The sequence below is a fragment of the Balaenoptera musculus genome, chromosome 7, assembly GCF_009873245.2.
Source record: "Balaenoptera musculus isolate JJ_BM4_2016_0621 chromosome 7, mBalMus1.pri.v3, whole genome shotgun sequence".
In the NCBI taxonomy this organism is placed as follows: domain Eukaryota; kingdom Metazoa; phylum Chordata; class Mammalia; order Artiodactyla; family Balaenopteridae; genus Balaenoptera; species Balaenoptera musculus.
Genome location: NC_045791.1, coordinates 59223798 through 59242079, shown reverse-complemented (window position 1 = coordinate 59242079; position 18282 = coordinate 59223798). Strand labels below are relative to the sequence as shown.

Genomic DNA, 18282 nt, shown 5'->3' with positions numbered 1-18282 from the left:
TTACAAGATTGTTCATCTCATTCCTCATTTTTACACCCATGATAAATTTGGGATAAATTTAATCATTTTATTTGGTCATTTGACACTTACTTGATTTGAATGCTATGACATGGTATAACATAAGATGACAAAGCCTGGGAAAGTTTTGCTTGGCTCGGAAGCCAAACTGATCATATAAAAAGTAAGAAAGACTCAAATAAAAGTAACTCTGTGGCCTTCATTTAAAAATTTTTCTTCTCACAATGCAGGAAGAACACATGTGGGGAAAAAATGTTGTAATAACTTCTCTTTCTTCTGATGTTTTACTTTCTTAGAAAAACCAAGCCCACCTGAAAAACTTGGAGTAACACGTGTATCCAAAGATAGTGTTTCCCTGGCCTGGTTGAAGCCAGAACATGACGGTGGAAGCAGAATTGTACATTATGTCATTGAAGCACTAGAAAAAGGACAGAAAAATTGGGTGAGATGTGCAGTGGTAAAGTCAACCCATCATGTCATTTCTGGTCTGAGGGAGAATTCTGAATACTTTTTCCGGGTGTTTGCTGAAAATCAAGCTGGTCTGAGTGACCCAAGAGAGCTTCTGCTTCCTGTCCTTGTAAAGGAGCAGCTAGGTATGTCTAATTTTATGCAGAAGCAAAATTTGAAATTATTTGCATTGACTTAAGTTAATTTGCAATAAAACGTTTCTCACCTTCACCTTCCATACTCTTATTTTTCAGAACCACCTGAAATTGACATGAAGAACTTCCCAAGTCATACCGTCTATGTTAGAGCTGGTTCAAACCTTAAAGTGGATATTCCAATTTCTGGAAAACCACTGCCCAAAGTGACCTTATCAAGAGATGGTGTCCCGCTGAAAGCAACCATGAGATTTAACACTGAAATTACTGCTGAGAACCTGACCATCAATCTCAAAGAAAGCATTGCTGCTGATGCTGGAAGATATGAGATCACTGCTGCCAACTCCAGTGGAACAACCAAAGCTTTCATTAACATCATCATACTGGACAGGCCTGGTCCCGCAACTGGCCCTGTTGTGATTAGTGATGTAACTGAAGAGAGCGTGACTCTCAAATGGGAGCCACCTAAGTATGATGGTGGAAGTCAGGTTACCAATTACATTGTACTCAAGAGAGAGACAAGTACTGCAGTATGGACTGAAGTGTCTGCGACAGTTGCAAGAACCATCATTAAAGTCATGAAACTGACCACAGGAGAAGAATACCAATTCCGCATCAAGGCAGAAAACCGCTTTGGCATCAGTGATCACATAGATTCGGCTTGTGTGGTTGTCAAACTACCATACAGTAAGTTGTCAAACTTTTCAAAGATCCCAGGTTTCCATATACATAAATGTTTTAAGTGTCTGTATTAACCTGTGGGATTTCTCTCTTTTGTAGCAACACCTGGACCGCCATCTACACCATGGGTCACTAATGTCACTCGAGAAAGTATCACCGTGGGCTGGCATGAACCAGTGTCCAGTGGAGGCAGTGCAGTTATAGGCTATCACCTGGAAATGAAAGACAGAAACACTATCTTATGGCAGAAAGCCAACAAAATGGTCATCCGCACCACTCACTTCACAGTCACAACCATCAATGCTGGACTTGTCTATGAATTCAGGGTGTATGCAGAAAATGCTGCTGGTATTGGAAAACCCAGCCATCCTTCAGAACCAGTCCTAGCCATTGATGCCTGCGGTATGTATGTCATAAGAAGGACAGTTCTCACTACTTAAAAATGCAAACCTTCTTTCTGCAAAGCAAAATAATGTTGAAATAAGTGCCACTAATCTGCTTCCTGTCATTACCACAGAACCCCCAAGAAATGTCCGTATCACTGATGTTTCAAAGAACTCTGTCAACCTTTCATGGCAACAACCAGCTTTTGATGGAGGAAGCAAGATTACAGGCTACATTGTTGAGAGACGAGACCTTCCAGATGGCAGATGGGCCAAGGCCAGCTTCACCAACGTTACTGAGACTCAACTCACTGTCTCTGGCTTGACTCAGAATTCCCAGTATGAATTCCGTGTCTTTGCTAGAAATGCTGTCGGTTCCATCAGCAATCCATCCGAGGTTGCAGGCCCCATTACATGCATCGATTCTTATGGTAAGCATTTTTAGCAGTTTGAATCCCGACAGTAATTTAACTCAGTATTTTGTCTTACTTTTTGTGGCCCTAATCTGTAGGATAACTTTTACTATGTACATTGTTAGATTTTTAGAAGAAATTATGAATTAGCTGGGAGTCTTAGGAAAATTCCATAACCCCTCCAGGCCTCTTGACTTAACTGTAAAACATGAGATTTGGACTACAGGATACCTAAGGGCTTTCTGACTTCAACCTTTTATGATTCTTTGATTACATGAGTTGGTGTTTTCACTCTTCTATTTAAAATGTTCAGCATCAATAATTAAAACCATGGTTGAATGCCCAGAGAATATTCCTCTGAAATAAGTGAAAGACTAAACAGAGGCATTAATGATGATAATATTAGCAGCAGCTAACATTTACTGGGTACTTGCCATGAATTCTCTTCCCTAGTTCTAACAGCCTTAAGATAAGCCCATTTTACTGTAGAGAAACTGAGGTTTAGAGCACTTATATAACTTCCCCAACATCAAGCAGCTCATTAATGATAGGGTGGGTATTCAAACAGACAGACTCCAGAATTCTCTCTACATGGCTGTCAGTCCAAAATACACATACTTGACCATTCTGGAAAATAAGTGGCACATTCAGCTCAACAGTGCTTTGAAAATTAAAATTTCATGAGAGTTAGGTACCCTGTGACACTTTTTCTAAAAGTCCCCATTTTCAAGGAGGAGTCTCTATGGTATCTGGGCAAAAGTATCCACTCCCATCCTCATGCTGAGAATCTCAGGGCTTCTCTTTATGAACCAGGCTTTGTAGACACTGAGTCAGTATTTGTGAGACTGTGAAGCAAGTCAAATTAATTCTGTTTCTCAAAAATTTTAAGCAGCCTGGCAGAAAATCAGTCCAGGGAAGTTTACAGCTCTGTGAGTAGATAATTCAGAATTCAAGGGTCTGATGTGAAATGCCCCCACTTGGATACCAGTGAACTGGGAAGGGAAAATAAAAAGAATCAGAGGTAGTCAGAGGAAGGAGAACTAGAATAAAAGAAAACATATAATGCAGCTTCTGCAATGATGCTCTCACTGCCGTATCCCATTGCATCACTGGAATAAAACACCTGATAGATGTTAAAATACATTTCAAAGGCAGTTAAGTCCCTGTGCAATTAGTGCAGTGTCACTGGGGTACAGAGCTTACTCACAATCTTTCTTCCCCATCTGTGATAAAAGAGTGGCTTGTAAAATTAAATGTAAAATATAAATAGTATTAGAACTACTTCGTGTGTATTATTTAATAAAGGCCAATGGGCTTACTTTGAAGTTGTTGCAATTATTTATTTCATCCTTGTGATTTTCTAAATATTTCTCATCTGTTTTTCTTGCAGGTGGACCCGTAATTGATTTGCCTCTAGAATATACAGAAGTTGTCAAATACAGAGCAGGTACATCTGTGAAGCTCAGAGCTGGCATTTCTGGCAAACCTGAGCCTACAATTGAGTGGTATAAAGATGATAAAGAGTTACAAACCAGTGCACTGGTGTGTGTCGAAAATACCACTGACCTTGCAGCTATACTCATCAAAGATGCAACTCGCCTTAACAGTGGAAGCTACGAATTAAAACTAAGGAATGCCATAGGCTCAGCCTCAGCCACCATCAGAGTGCAGATCCTTGGTAGGTGGTGAATACAGGCCCACATCACATTTTGTTTGCCTAAAACTTAATAATTTTACATTAGAAGCCTTTTAAAATTGACTAATATACCATTTTGTTTTTTCATTCACAGACAAACCAGGACCTCCAGGTGGACCAATTGAATTTAAGACCGTCACTGCTACAAAGATAACTCTTCTCTGGCAGCCTCCAGCGGATGACGGTGGTGCAAAAATCACTCACTACATCGTGGAAAAGCGTGAGACAAGCCGCCTCGTGTGGTCTATGATGTCTGAAAATTTGGAAGAGTGCATCATTACGACCACCAAAATTATCAAAGGAAATGAATACATCTTCCGGGTTCGCGCTGTGAACAAATACGGAATTGGTGATGCACTGGAATCTCACCCAGTGGTAGCAAGGAATGCATTTGGTGAGACATGATTTCATTAGAAAACTAAAATCAAATACTTGAAAATTTAAAAATAAATATAAACTGGGAATTCCCTGGCGGTCCAATGGTTAGGACTTGGCACTTTCACTGCCAAGGCACGGGTTCGATCCCCGGTTGGGGAACTAAGATCCCTCAAGCCGTGCAACGCGGCCAATAAATAAATAAATACATACATACATACATACATACATACTATTCTGCTAGCTTATGAATATGTTTTCAGAGCTTGATTGACTTTTATTTTCTTGTTCATCATATCGCTTCTCATTATCATCCTTTTCACCGGGTAGAAAGTGTAATAAATGAAACTAATATTCTTAGATAGGATTTGAAGATTAAAGGGTAGAATTTATCAGTAATGTTGATCCTTTGAACTCATTTTCCTCTTCCTTTCTAAACAGTCACACCTGGGCCTCCGAGCGTGCCAGAGGTGACAAAGATAACCAAGAATTCGATGACTGTTGTCTGGAACAGGCCAGTTGCAGATGGTGGTAGTGACATAAGCGGCTATTTCCTTGAGAAACGAGACAAGAAGAGTCTGGGATGGTTTAAAGTCCTAAAGGAGACGATCCGTGACACTAGACAGAAAGTGACAGGACTCACAGAACACAGTGACTATCAATACCGAGTTTGTGCTATAAATGCTGCTGGACAGGGTCCATTTTCTGAACCATCTGACTTCTACAAAGCTGCTGATCCTATTGGTAAGTGTGGTGTCTTCACCTATGTATTCTTTCATGTCGCCAAACTGTACACGATTATGTAATTACGGTATTGTGATTGGCCATGCCAGATCCTCCAGGCCCACCGGCTAAGATAAGAATTGAAGATTCAACTAAATCATCCATCACTCTTGGCTGGAGTAAACCGGTCTACGATGGGGGCAGTGCTGTTACTGGATATGTTGTTGGCATGAGACAAGGAGAGGAAGAGGAATGGACTGTTGTCTCTACAAAAGGAGAGGTCAGAACTACAGAGTATGTGGTATCTAACCTGAAACCTGGAGTCAGTTACTACTTCCAGGTATCCGCTGTAAACTGTGCTGGACAAGGGGAACCTATAGAAATGACTGAACCCGTACAGGCCAAAGATATACTTGGTACGTACCTACTGGTATGATTGTGTTTTTATTTTTTTAATAGAGGAAATCACTCATTTCCTTGCTTTAATATTCATTGTATATGTCCATTTTATGTCTACAGAGGAACCAGAGATCGACCTAGATGTGGCTTTCAGGACCTCCATTATAGCTAAAGCCGGTGAAGATGTTCAAGTGTTGATTCCCTTCAAAGGCAGACCTCCACCTACTGTCACATGGAGAAAAGATGAGAAGAATCTTGGCAGTGATGCCAGATACAGCATTCAAAACACTGATTCATCTTCATTACTCACTATTCCTCAAGTCACTCGCAATGATACGGGCAAATATATTCTCACAATAGAAAATGGCGTTGGTCAGCCAAAGTCTTCAACTGTGAGCGTTAAAGTGCTTGATACACCAGCTGCCTGCCAGAAACTACAGATTAAACATGTTTCTCGAGGCACAGTCACATTGCTCTGGGAGTCTCCTCTCATTGATGGAGGATCTCCCATAATTAATTACATCATTGAGAAGAAAGATGCCACCAAGAGAACATGGTCTTCAGTGTCACACAAATGTTCTAGCACATCCTTTAAGGTAACAGATTTGTCAGAGAAAACTCCATTCTTCTTCAGAGTTCTTGCAGAAAATGAAATTGGAATCGGGGAACCCTGTGAAACTACAAAGCCGGTGAAGGCTGTTGAAGTACCAGCTCCTATACGCGATCTCTCAGTGAAAGACTCAACAAAAACATCTGTTACCCTGAGCTGGACCAAGCCTGACTTTGACGGTGGTAGTGTCATCACAGATTATATTGTGGAAAGGAAAGGTAAAGGCGAACAAACATGGTCACATGCTGGCATAAGTAAGACATGTGAAATTGAGGTTAGCCAACTCAAGGAACATTCAGTCCTGGAATTCAGAGTGTCTGCCAGAAATGAGAAAGGACTGAGTGATGGTGTCACTATTGGGCCAATTACAGTGAAAGAACTTGTAATTCCACCGCAAGTTGACCTGTCAGAAATCCCTGGGGCACAAGTCACTGTGAGAATTGGGCATAATGTGCACCTCGAGTTACCTTATAAAGGAAAACCCAAACCATCTATCAGTTGGCTGAAAGACGGTTTGCCATTGAAAGAAAGCGAACGTGTTCGTTTGAGTAAAACTGAAAACAAACTTACTTTGAGTATTAAGAATGCAAAGAAGGAGAATGGAGGGAAATACACCATTATTCTCGATAACGCAGTTTGTCGAAACTCATTTCCCATTACAATCATCACACTCGGCCCACCATCAAAGCCCAAAGGGCCCATTAGATTTGATGAAATCAAGGCTGACAGTGTCATCATATCATGGGATGTGCCCGATGATGATGGAGGAGGAGAAATTACCTGTTACAGCATTGAGAAGCGAGAAGCTTCACAAACTAATTGGAAGATGGTGTGTTCCAGTGTTGCCCGGACAACTTTCAAAGTTCCTAATCTAGTCAAAGATGCTGAATACCAGTTTAGAGTTAGGGCAGAAAACAGATACGGAGTCAGCCAGCCACTTGACTCAAACATCATTGTGGCAAAACACCAGTTCAGGATTCCTGGCCCCCCAGGAAAGCCAGTTACATACAATGTGACTTCTGATGGCATGTCCCTAACTTGGGATGCTCCAGTTTATGATGGCGGTTCAGAAGTTACTGGATACCATGTTGAAAAGAAAGAAAGAAATAGCATCCTGTGGCAAAGAATTAACGTATCACCAATATCTGGAAGAGAACATAGAGCTACTGGACTAATGGAAGGCCTGGATTACCAGTTCCGTGTATACGCTGAAAATTCTGCCGGCCTAAGCTCACCTAGTGACCCAAGCAAATTTACCTTAGCTGTTTCCCCAGTAGGTAAGTGACTGAGGATTATTCAAATATATTTAATTCTGCAACTGAATGTGTTAGTGACAACTCAAACACTGCTTTTCTTCCACGTATCACCTTCTCACATATTTCCTTGTCACTAGAGAGCTGGTCAAGTAAAGCAAGGGGGATGATTTTAAATCAGTCTAATAGAGCAATATAAAATTCTTTTTTTAAAGACTCTGATACAAAAAAAATTGCATTTAATGGCTAAAATGAGTTTGGGGGATTTATTTATTTTCCTTCCACTGAAGATTAAGAGTTGATTACAGAAATAATGATGCCTTTAACTTGCATCTAATTTTTAGACCCACCTGGCACTCCTGACTACATTGATGTCACCCGGGAAACCATCACTCTGAAATGGAACCCACCACTGCGTGATGGAGGCAGTAAGATCGTGGCCTACAGCATCGAGAAACGGCAAGGGAGCGATCACTGGACCAGATGCAACTTTAGTGATGTCAGCGAATGCCAGTACACGGCAACAGGACTTAGTCCTGGGGATCGATATGAGTTCAGAATACTTGCAAGAAACGCTGTTGGAACCATAAGCCCGCCCTCACAGTCTTCTGGTGTTATTATGACAAGGGACGAAAATGGTAAGCATTTACAACCAATTTCCAATGTAACTAAGAGCATTCACATTTTTAAAAAATATATATATATATATTTTTTGGGCCACTGGTCTATAAAAATGGGAAGAGAAACGTTTCATACAGATTACCAAAGGTTGTTAGGTGGATGAATTAGATTTTCTACCTTTCAGATGAAGAGAAGAAAAAAATGTAATTAGCATCAATTCTTTTTACCATGTCTATTATTTCATTTCCATATAAATAGCATGCAAGTGGGAATGAGTTTTTAGCTTTGTGATTTCAGTCATTTATAATAAATAAAGAAAAAAAGGTCCCAAGAATAACTGTCCCTCTCGACTGAAGTTACTAAAATACAACACAGGTCCAACAGCACAATTATCAGCTTGCCTGAGTGCAGCTGATGGCCCGGCACAGGAACTTGTTTGAATATGCAGCAGTATTGGGAAGTAAATGATCCATAAATGTTTCATTTCTCTTTTTACAAATGGAAATGCAAGATTAATAACATGACAGATATAACAAAGGCGATAACCTAATAATATGCAAATGTTTAACCCCATAGTCTAAATTCTTAACTATCAATCCTACTTTCAAAATAGCCTTTGGTATAAGCATTACCCTTTCAGGCTTTATGATATGGTGCTAATGAAAAACATGCTTATTTAAGTCTTTATTAAGCCAAACTAATGCATATTATCTCTTTCTTTTATAGTTGCACCAATTGTAGAGTTTGGCCCTGAGTACTTTGATGGTGTCACTATTAAGTCTGGAGAGAGCCTTAGAATTAAAGCTTTGGTGCAAGGACGACCAGTACCTCGAGTAACTTGGTTCAAAGATGGAGAAGAAATTGAGAAGAGGATGAATATGGAAATAACCGATGTCCTTGGATCCACCAGCCTCTTTGTTAGAGATGCTACTCGGGACCATCGTGGTGTATACAGAGTGGAAGCCAAAAATGCATCTGGCTCCACAAAAGCAGAAATTACAGTGAAAGTACAAGGTACTCCTAAAATAGCTTCTTAATCTTACAATGTACAGGACTTGGATTAAAGACATGCCTGATTGCATTTTAATGGACAAGGAGAAAGAAACTAACTCTGGAACCTTTTTCTTATAGATACACCAGGGAAACCAGTTGGGCCAATAAGATTCACCAGTATAACTGGTGAGAAGATGACCTTGTGGTGGGATGCTCCACTCAATGACGGCTGTGCTCCCGTATCGCACTACATCATTGAAAAACGGGAAACCAGCAGACTTGCTTGGGCGCTAATTGAGGATAATTGTGAAGCCCTCAGCTATACCGCCACTAAACTAATAACTGGCAATGAATACCAATTCCGTATTTCTGCAGTCAACAAGTTTGGTGTTGGCAGGCCACTGGATTCTGACCCAGTGGTTGCTCAAATACAGTACAGTAAGCGACCATTTTTACTAAGTGGTACTATGTCATAAGGTTAACTTCCAAGCAAATGTGTCTAATTGGTGTATTGCTTTCTTTGTTTTCATTTTACAGCTATTCCCGATTCCCCTGGCACTCCAGAACCTAGTAATGTAACAGGCAATAGCATTACCCTGACATGGGCAAGGCCAGAATCAGATGGTGGCAGTGAAATTCAACACTACATCCTTGAAAGGAGAGAAAAGAAAAGCACGCGATGGGTGAAAGTGATCAGCAAACGACCAATCTCTGAGACAAGATTCAAAGTCACTGGTCTGACAGAGGGCAATGAGTATGAATTCCATGTCATGGCTGAAAATGCTGCAGGAGTAGGACCTTCAAGTGGAATCTCAAGACTAATCAAATGTAGAGAGCCAGTCAACCCACCAAGTGCTCCCACTGTGGTCAAAGTGACAGACACATCAAAGACAACTGTGAGCTTAGAATGGTCTAAGCCAGTGTTTGACGGAGGGATGGAGATAATTGGGTATATTATTGAAATGTGCAAAGCTGACTTAGGAGACTGGCACAAGGTGAATGCAGAAGGATGTGTGAAAACAAGATATACGGTTACTGATCTACAAGCAGGTGAAGAATACAAATTCCGGGTTAGTGCTATCAATGGTGCTGGAAAAGGAGACAGCTGTGAAGTGACCGGCACCATTAAAGCAGTTGACCGATTATCAGCTCCTGAGTTAGACATCGATGCCAACTTCAAGCAGACTCATATTGTGAGAGCTGGGGCCAGTATCCGCCTCTTCATTGCCTATCAGGGTAGACCAACTCCGACAGCTGTGTGGAGCAAACCTGACTCTAACCTTAGCATTCGGGCTGATATCCATACAACAGACTCCTTCAGCACCCTCACCGTGGAAAACTGCAACCGAAACGACGCAGGGAAATATACCCTTACCGTGGAAAACAACAGCGGTAGTAAGTCAATCACATTCACCGTAAAGGTGCTAGACTCTCCAGGCCCACCTGGCCCAATTACCTTCAAGGATGTGACCCGGGGATCTGTTACATTGATGTGGGATGCCCCTCTCCTTGATGGGGGTGCCCGAATCCATCACTACGTGGTAGAGAAACGAGAAGCCAGTCGCCGTAGTTGGCAGGTGGTCAGTGAAAAATGCACTCGTCAGATCCTCAAGGTCAACGACCTGGTAGAAGGCGTTCCATACTATTTCCGTGTTTCTGCAGAAAATGAGTATGGTGTTGGTGAACCCTATGAAATGCCAGAACCAATGGTAGCCACAGAACAGCCTGCTCCACCGAAGAGACTTGATGTCATTGACACAAGCAAATCCTCTGTGGTCTTAGCTTGGCTTAAACCTGACCATGATGGAGGCAGCCGAATCTCTGGCTACCTGCTCGAAATGAGACAAAAGGGATCTGACTTCTGGGTTGAAGCTGGTCACACCAAACAGCTGACTTTCACGGTGGAGCAACTCACTGAGAACACTGAATATGAATTCCGCGTGAAGGCCAAGAATGATGCTGGCTACAGTGAACCCAGGGAAGCCTTCTCTTCTGTCATCATCAAGGAGCCTCAAATTGAGCCCACAGCTGATCTCACTGGAATTACCAATCAGCTCATAACTTGCAAAGCAGGTAGCACGTTTACCATTGACGTGCCAATCAGTGGTCGTCCCGCCCCCAAAGTAACATGGAAGCTTGAAGAAATGAGACTTAAGGAGACAGATCGAGTGAGTATCACAACAACAAAAGACAGAACCACCCTGTCTGTAAAGGACAGCATGAGAGGTGACTCTGGAAGGTACTTCTTGACCCTGGAAAATACAGCTGGTGTTAAAACATTTACCATCACAGTTGTGGTCATCGGAAGGCCAGGTCCAGTAACTGGCCCCATTGAAGTCTCATCTGTCTCAGCTGAATCATGCATCCTATCATGGGCTGAACCTAAAGATGATGGAGGCACCGATATTACTAATTACATAGTTGAAAAGCGTGAGTCAGGTACAACAGCTTGGCAGCTTGTCAATTCCAGCGTCAAGCGCACTCAGATTAAAGTCACTCATCTCACAAAATACATGGAATATTTTTTCCGTGTCAGTTCAGAGAACAGATTTGGCGTCAGCAAGCCTCTGGAATCAGCACCAATCGTTGCTGAGCATCCATTTGGTAAGAAAAATAAAAATCATATTTCCAAGTCTCTATTATTAAATATTTCCCCTGAATTTTATAAAACTGTATTCATATCTGATACCTTTGCTTATATTTAGTCCCACCAAGTGCACCTACCAGACCTGAGGTCTACTGTGTGTCTGCCAATACCATGTCTATTCGCTGGGAAGAACCCTATCATGATGGTGGCAGTAAAGTCATCGGCTACTGGGTTGAGAAGAAAGAACGTAACACCATTCTTTGGGTGAAAGAAAACAAAGTGCCATGCTTAGAGTGCAACTACAAAGTGACCGGTTTGGTAGAAGGACTGGAATATCAGTTCAGAACGTATGCACTCAATGTCGCAGGCGTTAGCAAAGCCAGTGAAGCATCAAGACCTATGATGGCTCAAAACCCAGTTGGTAGGTATCAGAATTTAAGGGTACATTTGTTTATCATCATCATCACCATCATCGTCATCATTATTGGTACTAGCAAAATTCAGAGTTGCATTTAACCTTATTTTTGCATCCCTTCCAGATGCACCAGGAAGACCAGAGGTGACAGATGTCACCAGATCAACGGTGTCACTGATTTGGTCTGCCCCAGCGTATGATGGAGGCAGCAAGGTTGTAGGCTACATCATAGAGCGTAAGCCAGTCAGTGAAGTTGGAGATGGTCGCTGGCTCAAGTGCAACTACACCATCGTATCTGACAATTTCTTCACCGTTACTGCTCTCAGTGAAGGAGACACTTATGAATTCCGTGTGTTGGCCAAGAATGCAGCAGGCGTAATTAGCAAAGGATCAGAATCTACAGGCCCCATCACTTGCCGAGATGAATACGGTAAAGAATAGTCAATGCTCTCCTTTTAAATTATCACGATTTCTATAACAATAAACTATCATATATTCATTCACATCTATGTTGCCTATGACAGCTCCACCCAAAGCTGAACTCGATGCCAGATTACAGGGTGATCTGGTTACCATCAGAGCAGGCTCGGATCTTGTTCTCGATGCTGCAGTTGGTGGCAAACCTGAACCCAAAATTATTTGGACCAAAGGGGACAAGGAACTAGATCTCTGTGAAAAAGTCTCTCTGCAGTACACTGGCAAACGAGCAACTGCTGTGATCAAGTTCTGTGACAGAAGTGACAGTGGAAGATACACTTTAACGGTGAAGAATGCCAGTGGGACCAAGGCCGTGTCTGTCATGGTCAAAGTTCTCGGTAAGTACGTCAAATGATCTTTGATTTTCAAAGCTTTCTCAAGCGTGGGCAGAAAGAAACACCTTCCTCATTGCTCATCCTTATACCTGTTTCAGATTCCCCGGGCCCATGTGGAAAGCTCACCGTCAGCAGAGTAACAGAGGAGAAGTGCACTTTAGCCTGGAACCTTTCTCAGGAAGATGGAGGTGCAGAAATAACTCACTACATCGTGGAAAGACGCGAGACTAGCAGACTCAACTGGGTGATTGTGGAAGGCGAATGCCCAACCCTATCCTATGTGGTTAAAAGACTCATCAAGAACAACGAATACATATTCCGAGTGCGGGCAGTAAACAAATATGGCCCTGGTGTGCCTGTTGAATCAGAGCCCATTGTCGCCAGAAACTCCTTCAGTGAGTATTAACACTCAAACAGTTCAGCAGTTGAAATGTAATGGGATCAGGGAGAAGGGAGGACAGTCATAGCAATAGTGATTTTGTGCGATTCTGATCATCCTTTTATTTTCATAAAAATATAAACAGCTATTCCATCACAACCTGGCATACCTGAAGAAGTTGGGGCTGGCAAAGAGCATATCATCATTCAGTGGACAAAACCTGAATCTGACGGTGGCAACGAGATCAGCAACTATCTAGTAGACAAACGTGAGAAGAAGAGCTTGCGCTGGACACGTGTGAACAAAGACCATGTGGTGTATGATACCAGGCTGAAGGTGACTGGCCTGATGGAAGGTTGTGATTACCAGTTCCGGGTGACCGCAGTAAATGCTGCTGGTAACAGCGAACCCAGCGAAGCTTCCAACTTTATCTCTTGCAGAGAACCATCATGTGAGTTCCAAGAATCATACATAACCCTAATGCCCATCAAAACCACATTACAAATAATTTTCCAACATGCCATTTCCAATAACTTGTAGAATTTGTGAATGGTCTAGAAAGGCATATGCTTATTAGAAGGATCTTAAATACAACCTAAGACAGAAAACATTTCAACTACTACTTCTGTCAATAAGTTAGCAGTTACATTGCTAAAAACTGTTGCAGTACTTTCCAATCTGTGAAAAAATAAATAAACTATTTTACTACCAATATGAAAGGGATGTATTTTGCAAATCTTCCTAAGAAGGGAGAGAATTTTGTTGTAATGATAATAACTACTGAAAAGAATAAAAGACAACATCTCTTTTAAGAGGCTTAGCAGAGCATAAAGTTTCTTGTATTTTAGTAAGTACCTAACAAAATAATTGTCACAAGAGCTTCAGAAGTAAGTGGCAAATCCTTGTACAAAGTTTAAGCCCAAGAACTAAAAGGAATAAATCACTTGGATTGAATCGACGAAGTAGAAGAAACTTATTCCTGTACTTATTAGCAATGTAGAGGTGACAAGTGATATTAACCCTGTTGAAAGCTGAGCAACTAAAGTCCCTGAGAATGGGTACTGTTAGCAATGAGCTTAGCAGGACACAGCATAGCTAGCCAAGTGGCCAGAAAGAAACATCTACCTTTCTAAAGAAGTTTAACTCTTAAAACAATAATAATAGTAATAATAGAGCATACAGTGCTATCCTGCAATATCAGAAGAGCCTAGTTACAAAGAGTATCTTGGTGAGTGTGGACAAAGAACAATAATGCCTCAGTGAGTCTTGAAAACCAAAAATACAAATCTCAAGCTTCCTTATTTGTGTAATACCTGCATCCTTATTTTAAAATTTCATAGACACCCCTGGACCACCTTCTGCTCCGAGAGTTGTGGATACCACCAAACACAGCATTAGTTTAGCCTGGACCAAGCCCATGTATGACGGTGGCACTGACATCATAGGATATGTTCTTGAAATGCAAGAGAAGGACACTGATCAGTGGTACCGAGTGCATACCAACACCACAATAAGAAATAATGAATTCACCGTGACAGACCTTAAAATGGGCCAGAAATACTCCTTCAGAGTTGCCGCTGTGAACGTGAAGGGCATGAGTGAATACAGCGAGTCAACCGCTGAAATTGAGCCCATGGAAAGACTAGGTATTTATAATATAAGGTTTTAGGTGAATTATTTTCTCATCACACCTGTTCATGAATTAATTAAGTTTTGACATTTACTTTCCAGAAATACCGGATCTTGAGCTTGCAGATGATTTAAAGAAGATTGTGACCATCAGAGCTGGGGCCTCGTTGCGGCTGATGGTGTCTGTATCTGGAAGACCACCACCTGTCATCACATGGAGCAAGAAGGGCATTGACCTTGCAAGCCGGGCGATCATTGACAACACTGAGAGTTACTCTTTACTTATTGTGGACAAAGTTAACCGGTATGATGCTGGAAAATACACCATTGAAGCTGAAAACCAATCTGGCAAGAAATCAGCAACTGTCCTTGTTAAAGTATATGGTAAGTATTTGTCTTAAAATCAACTATGCTGTGAGTAGATTCTTTAAAAAGATACACCTTAACCTCTGATTATCACCTCTCTAAAAGGAACTATGTTGAGTATATTTTCCTGCCCCCCCAAAAAATCTATCAACCAATCAGGCAAACTGGAAGTATGGATATTTCATTCTCTTGTTTTAGATACTCCTGGTCCCTGTCCTTCAGTGAAAGTTAAGGAAGTATCAAGAGATTCTGTGACCATTACTTGGGAAGTTCCCACAATTGATGGTGGAGCTCCTGTCAACAATTACATTATTGAGAAGCGTGAAGCTGCCATGAGAGCATTCAAAACAGTAACTACCAAATGCAGCAAGACGCTCTACAGAATTTCTGGACTTATAGAAGGAACCATGTACTATTTCAGAGTGCTGCCAGAAAATATCTATGGCATTGGAGAACCTTGTGAAACATCTGATGCAGTTCTGGTCTCAGAAGTACCTTTGGTGCCTGTGAAGCTAGAAGTTGTCGATGTCACCAAATCGACTGTTACCCTTGCCTGGGAAAAACCACTCTATGATGGTGGTAGCCGGCTCACTGGCTATGTTCTTGAGGCCTGCAAAGCTGGCACCGAGAGATGGATGAAGGTTGTCACCTTAAAACCCACAGTCCTAGAGCACACTGTTATTTCCTTAAATGAAGGTGAACAGTACTTATTTAGAGTAAGGGCACAAAATGAGAAAGGTGTGTCAGAACCAAGAGAGATCATCACAGCCGTGACTGTACAAGACCTCAGAGGTATGTACCAAATCACCAAAATAACAATAATAGTAAAGGAAAATGAAGGAAACATTCAGAATTCATGACACTTTGTCATTAGAAATAATACTTATGAATAAATGCCTACTTTTTCTCATAGTGTTGCCAGCAATCGATCTTTCTACAATGCCTCAAAAGACCATCCACGTCCCAGCCGGCAGACCAGTAGAGCTGGTGATACCAATTGCTGGTCGCCCACCTCCTGCTGCTTCCTGGTTCTTTGCTGGCTCTAAACTAAGAGAATCAGAGCGTGTCACAGTTGAAACTCATACTAAGCTAGCTAAATTAACCATTCGTGAAACCACTATCAGAGATACTGGAGACTATATACTTGAACTGAAGAATGCAACCGGAACTACTTCAGAGACCATTAAAGTTATCATTCTCGGTAAGGATGAGAGACCAAGACACAAGCAAGCTGTTGTTGTTTAGTCACCCAATTTTGATTTGAAGTGAAAATTAATCTCCGGGATTTCTTTTTTTTTTTTTTTCATAGACAAGCCTGGTCCACCAACTGGGCCTATCAAGATTGAAGAAATTGATGCTACTTCAGTGACCATTTCCTGGGGACCGCCTGAACTGGATGGTGGTGCTCCACTGAGTGGCTATGTGGTAGAACAACGTGATGCCCATCGTCCAGGGTGGCTGCCAGTGTCTGAATCAGTGACTAGATCAACATTTAAGTTTACCAGACTCACTGAAGGAAACGAGTATGCGTTCCGTATAGCTGCGACAAACCGCTTCGGGATCGGCTCGTACTTGCAATCTGAGGCCATAGAATGTCGCAGCCGCATCAGTAAGTCCTGGATGCCACCCCCCACTCTGGGTAGAATCCCCAGAGGTAGAGTCCCCACCACAGAGGTAGAATCCCCACCTCTGATCCTAAACATTAACAAGAAGGAATTTGTTCTTAATATACCCTTATGTAAGTAAAAATAGGTCACAAAGTTAATCCCAGCGTCTTTCCAAGGTTTCTAAACCTCCTTTTCTTGGAAGTTTTCAACATGGGTGGGGCTTTTTTTTAATGGAAGAAAGAGAGGAGGAGGGAGTTAGGGAAGGATGGATGGAAGGAAAGGCAGGAGGGAGGACTGGCTGTTACAGTGAGAAACAATACAGAATACATGCTAAATAAATGTTTATAGAATTGAAGAAAATGAGGAACAGCAAGAAAAGTACAAAAATGAAAACATGAGAAAAACAGTTGCAAGGGTCTTATATATACCATTTTAAGATGGTATATACAAGACACACTTATACAAATGTATGAGTCTTCAATTTATTCATGGTGCCATGTTGTGTTTACCTCTGTCTTGCTGCAGATATTCCTGGACCTCCAGAAACATTACAGATATTTGATGTCTCACGTGAGGGCATGACACTTACTTGGTACCCACCAGAAGACGACGGTGGCTCCCAAGTGACTGGATATATTGTGGAGCGCAAAGAAGTGAGAGCAGATCGATGGGTCCGTGTAAATAAAGTACCAGTGACGATGACACGGTACCGTTCCACTGGCCTTACTGAAGGCTTAGAATATGAACACCGTGTCACAGCCATTAACGTGAGAGGAACTGGAAAACCAAGCCGTCCTTCCAAACCCACCATTGCCATGGATCCAATTGGTAAATACCTTTTGTATAAGTTTATTGAGGTATAATTTAATGTGGTAACAGTCACCCTTCTGAAATATAGAATTCTATAAGTTTTGTATAACCACCACCACAATCAAAATATAGAATATTTCCAACAGCTCAAAAAGTTCAGTTGTGTCCTCTGTCATCAATCCCCTCCCCACTCCAACCCCGGGCAACTTTGGGCAAATAACTTTATATTCTTGAGTCTATTTCTCCCTCTTTAAAATGGAACTCACAATACACACCCTATATCACAGTTAAAATTTTAAAGCAAGTTAATATTTCTGGAAGCACTTTAAAAACTGATGGTAAATGTAAGATAGTATTAGTGATTATAAACAAAGCACAAATAAGACAAAGGAAAAACCAAGAGCTTTAAGTAATGTTAACTGATTAAAATGAATTAAATATTTACAAAATGAAAAATATTCTAATGTTATAGTCCATGTTTCCACAACTCACTGAAATTGTTAGGTGGTGCATTTGATTTTCAACTTTGCAGAAACTTTAACAAGTATGTTTTTGTCTTATTCTTATTCCCAGCTCCTCCAGGAAAGCCACAAAACCCAAGAGTTACTGATACAACAAGGACATCAGTCTCCCTGGCCTGGAGTGTTCCAGAAGATGAAGGAGGATCTAAAGTCACAGGCTACTTGATCGAAATGCAAAAAGTTGATCAATATGAATGGACCAAATGCAACACCACCCCAACCAAGATTCGGGAGTATACTCTCACACACCTACCTCAGGGCGCTGAATACAGATTCCGTGTCCTAGCTTGTAACGCTGGTGGACCTGGGGAGCCCGCTGAGGTACCAGGAACAGTCAAAGTCACGGAAATGCTTGGTAAGACATATGATCATTTACTTTCTGCTATAAT

At 41.5% G+C, this 18282-nt stretch overlaps 1 protein-coding gene across 1 annotated transcript in view; it reads left to right on the top strand.

Annotated features, from left to right (window-relative positions):
* Positions 1-18282, top strand: part of TTN (titin) — a 287707-nt gene that overhangs the window by 255110 nt on the left and 14315 nt on the right. Inside the window, exons 289-313 of the mRNA XM_036857396.1 lie at positions 315-611; positions 720-1307; positions 1401-1703; positions 1819-2115; positions 3488-3775; positions 3888-4187; positions 4610-4912; positions 5002-5307; positions 5411-7177; positions 7498-7791; positions 8501-8788; positions 8906-9205; positions 9305-11371; positions 11473-11775; positions 11894-12199; positions 12294-12584; positions 12680-12976; positions 13106-13411; positions 14301-14606; positions 14692-14973; positions 15154-15747; positions 15869-16156; positions 16265-16564; positions 17088-17390; positions 17946-18248. Of these exons, the coding sequence (XP_036713291.1) occupies positions 315-611; positions 720-1307; positions 1401-1703; positions 1819-2115; positions 3488-3775; positions 3888-4187; positions 4610-4912; positions 5002-5307; positions 5411-7177; positions 7498-7791; positions 8501-8788; positions 8906-9205; positions 9305-11371; positions 11473-11775; positions 11894-12199; positions 12294-12584; positions 12680-12976; positions 13106-13411; positions 14301-14606; positions 14692-14973; positions 15154-15747; positions 15869-16156; positions 16265-16564; positions 17088-17390; positions 17946-18248 (11277 nt within the window). The remainder of the gene's footprint in view (positions 1-314; positions 612-719; positions 1308-1400; positions 1704-1818; positions 2116-3487; positions 3776-3887; positions 4188-4609; positions 4913-5001; positions 5308-5410; positions 7178-7497; positions 7792-8500; positions 8789-8905; positions 9206-9304; positions 11372-11472; positions 11776-11893; positions 12200-12293; positions 12585-12679; positions 12977-13105; positions 13412-14300; positions 14607-14691; positions 14974-15153; positions 15748-15868; positions 16157-16264; positions 16565-17087; positions 17391-17945; positions 18249-18282) is intronic.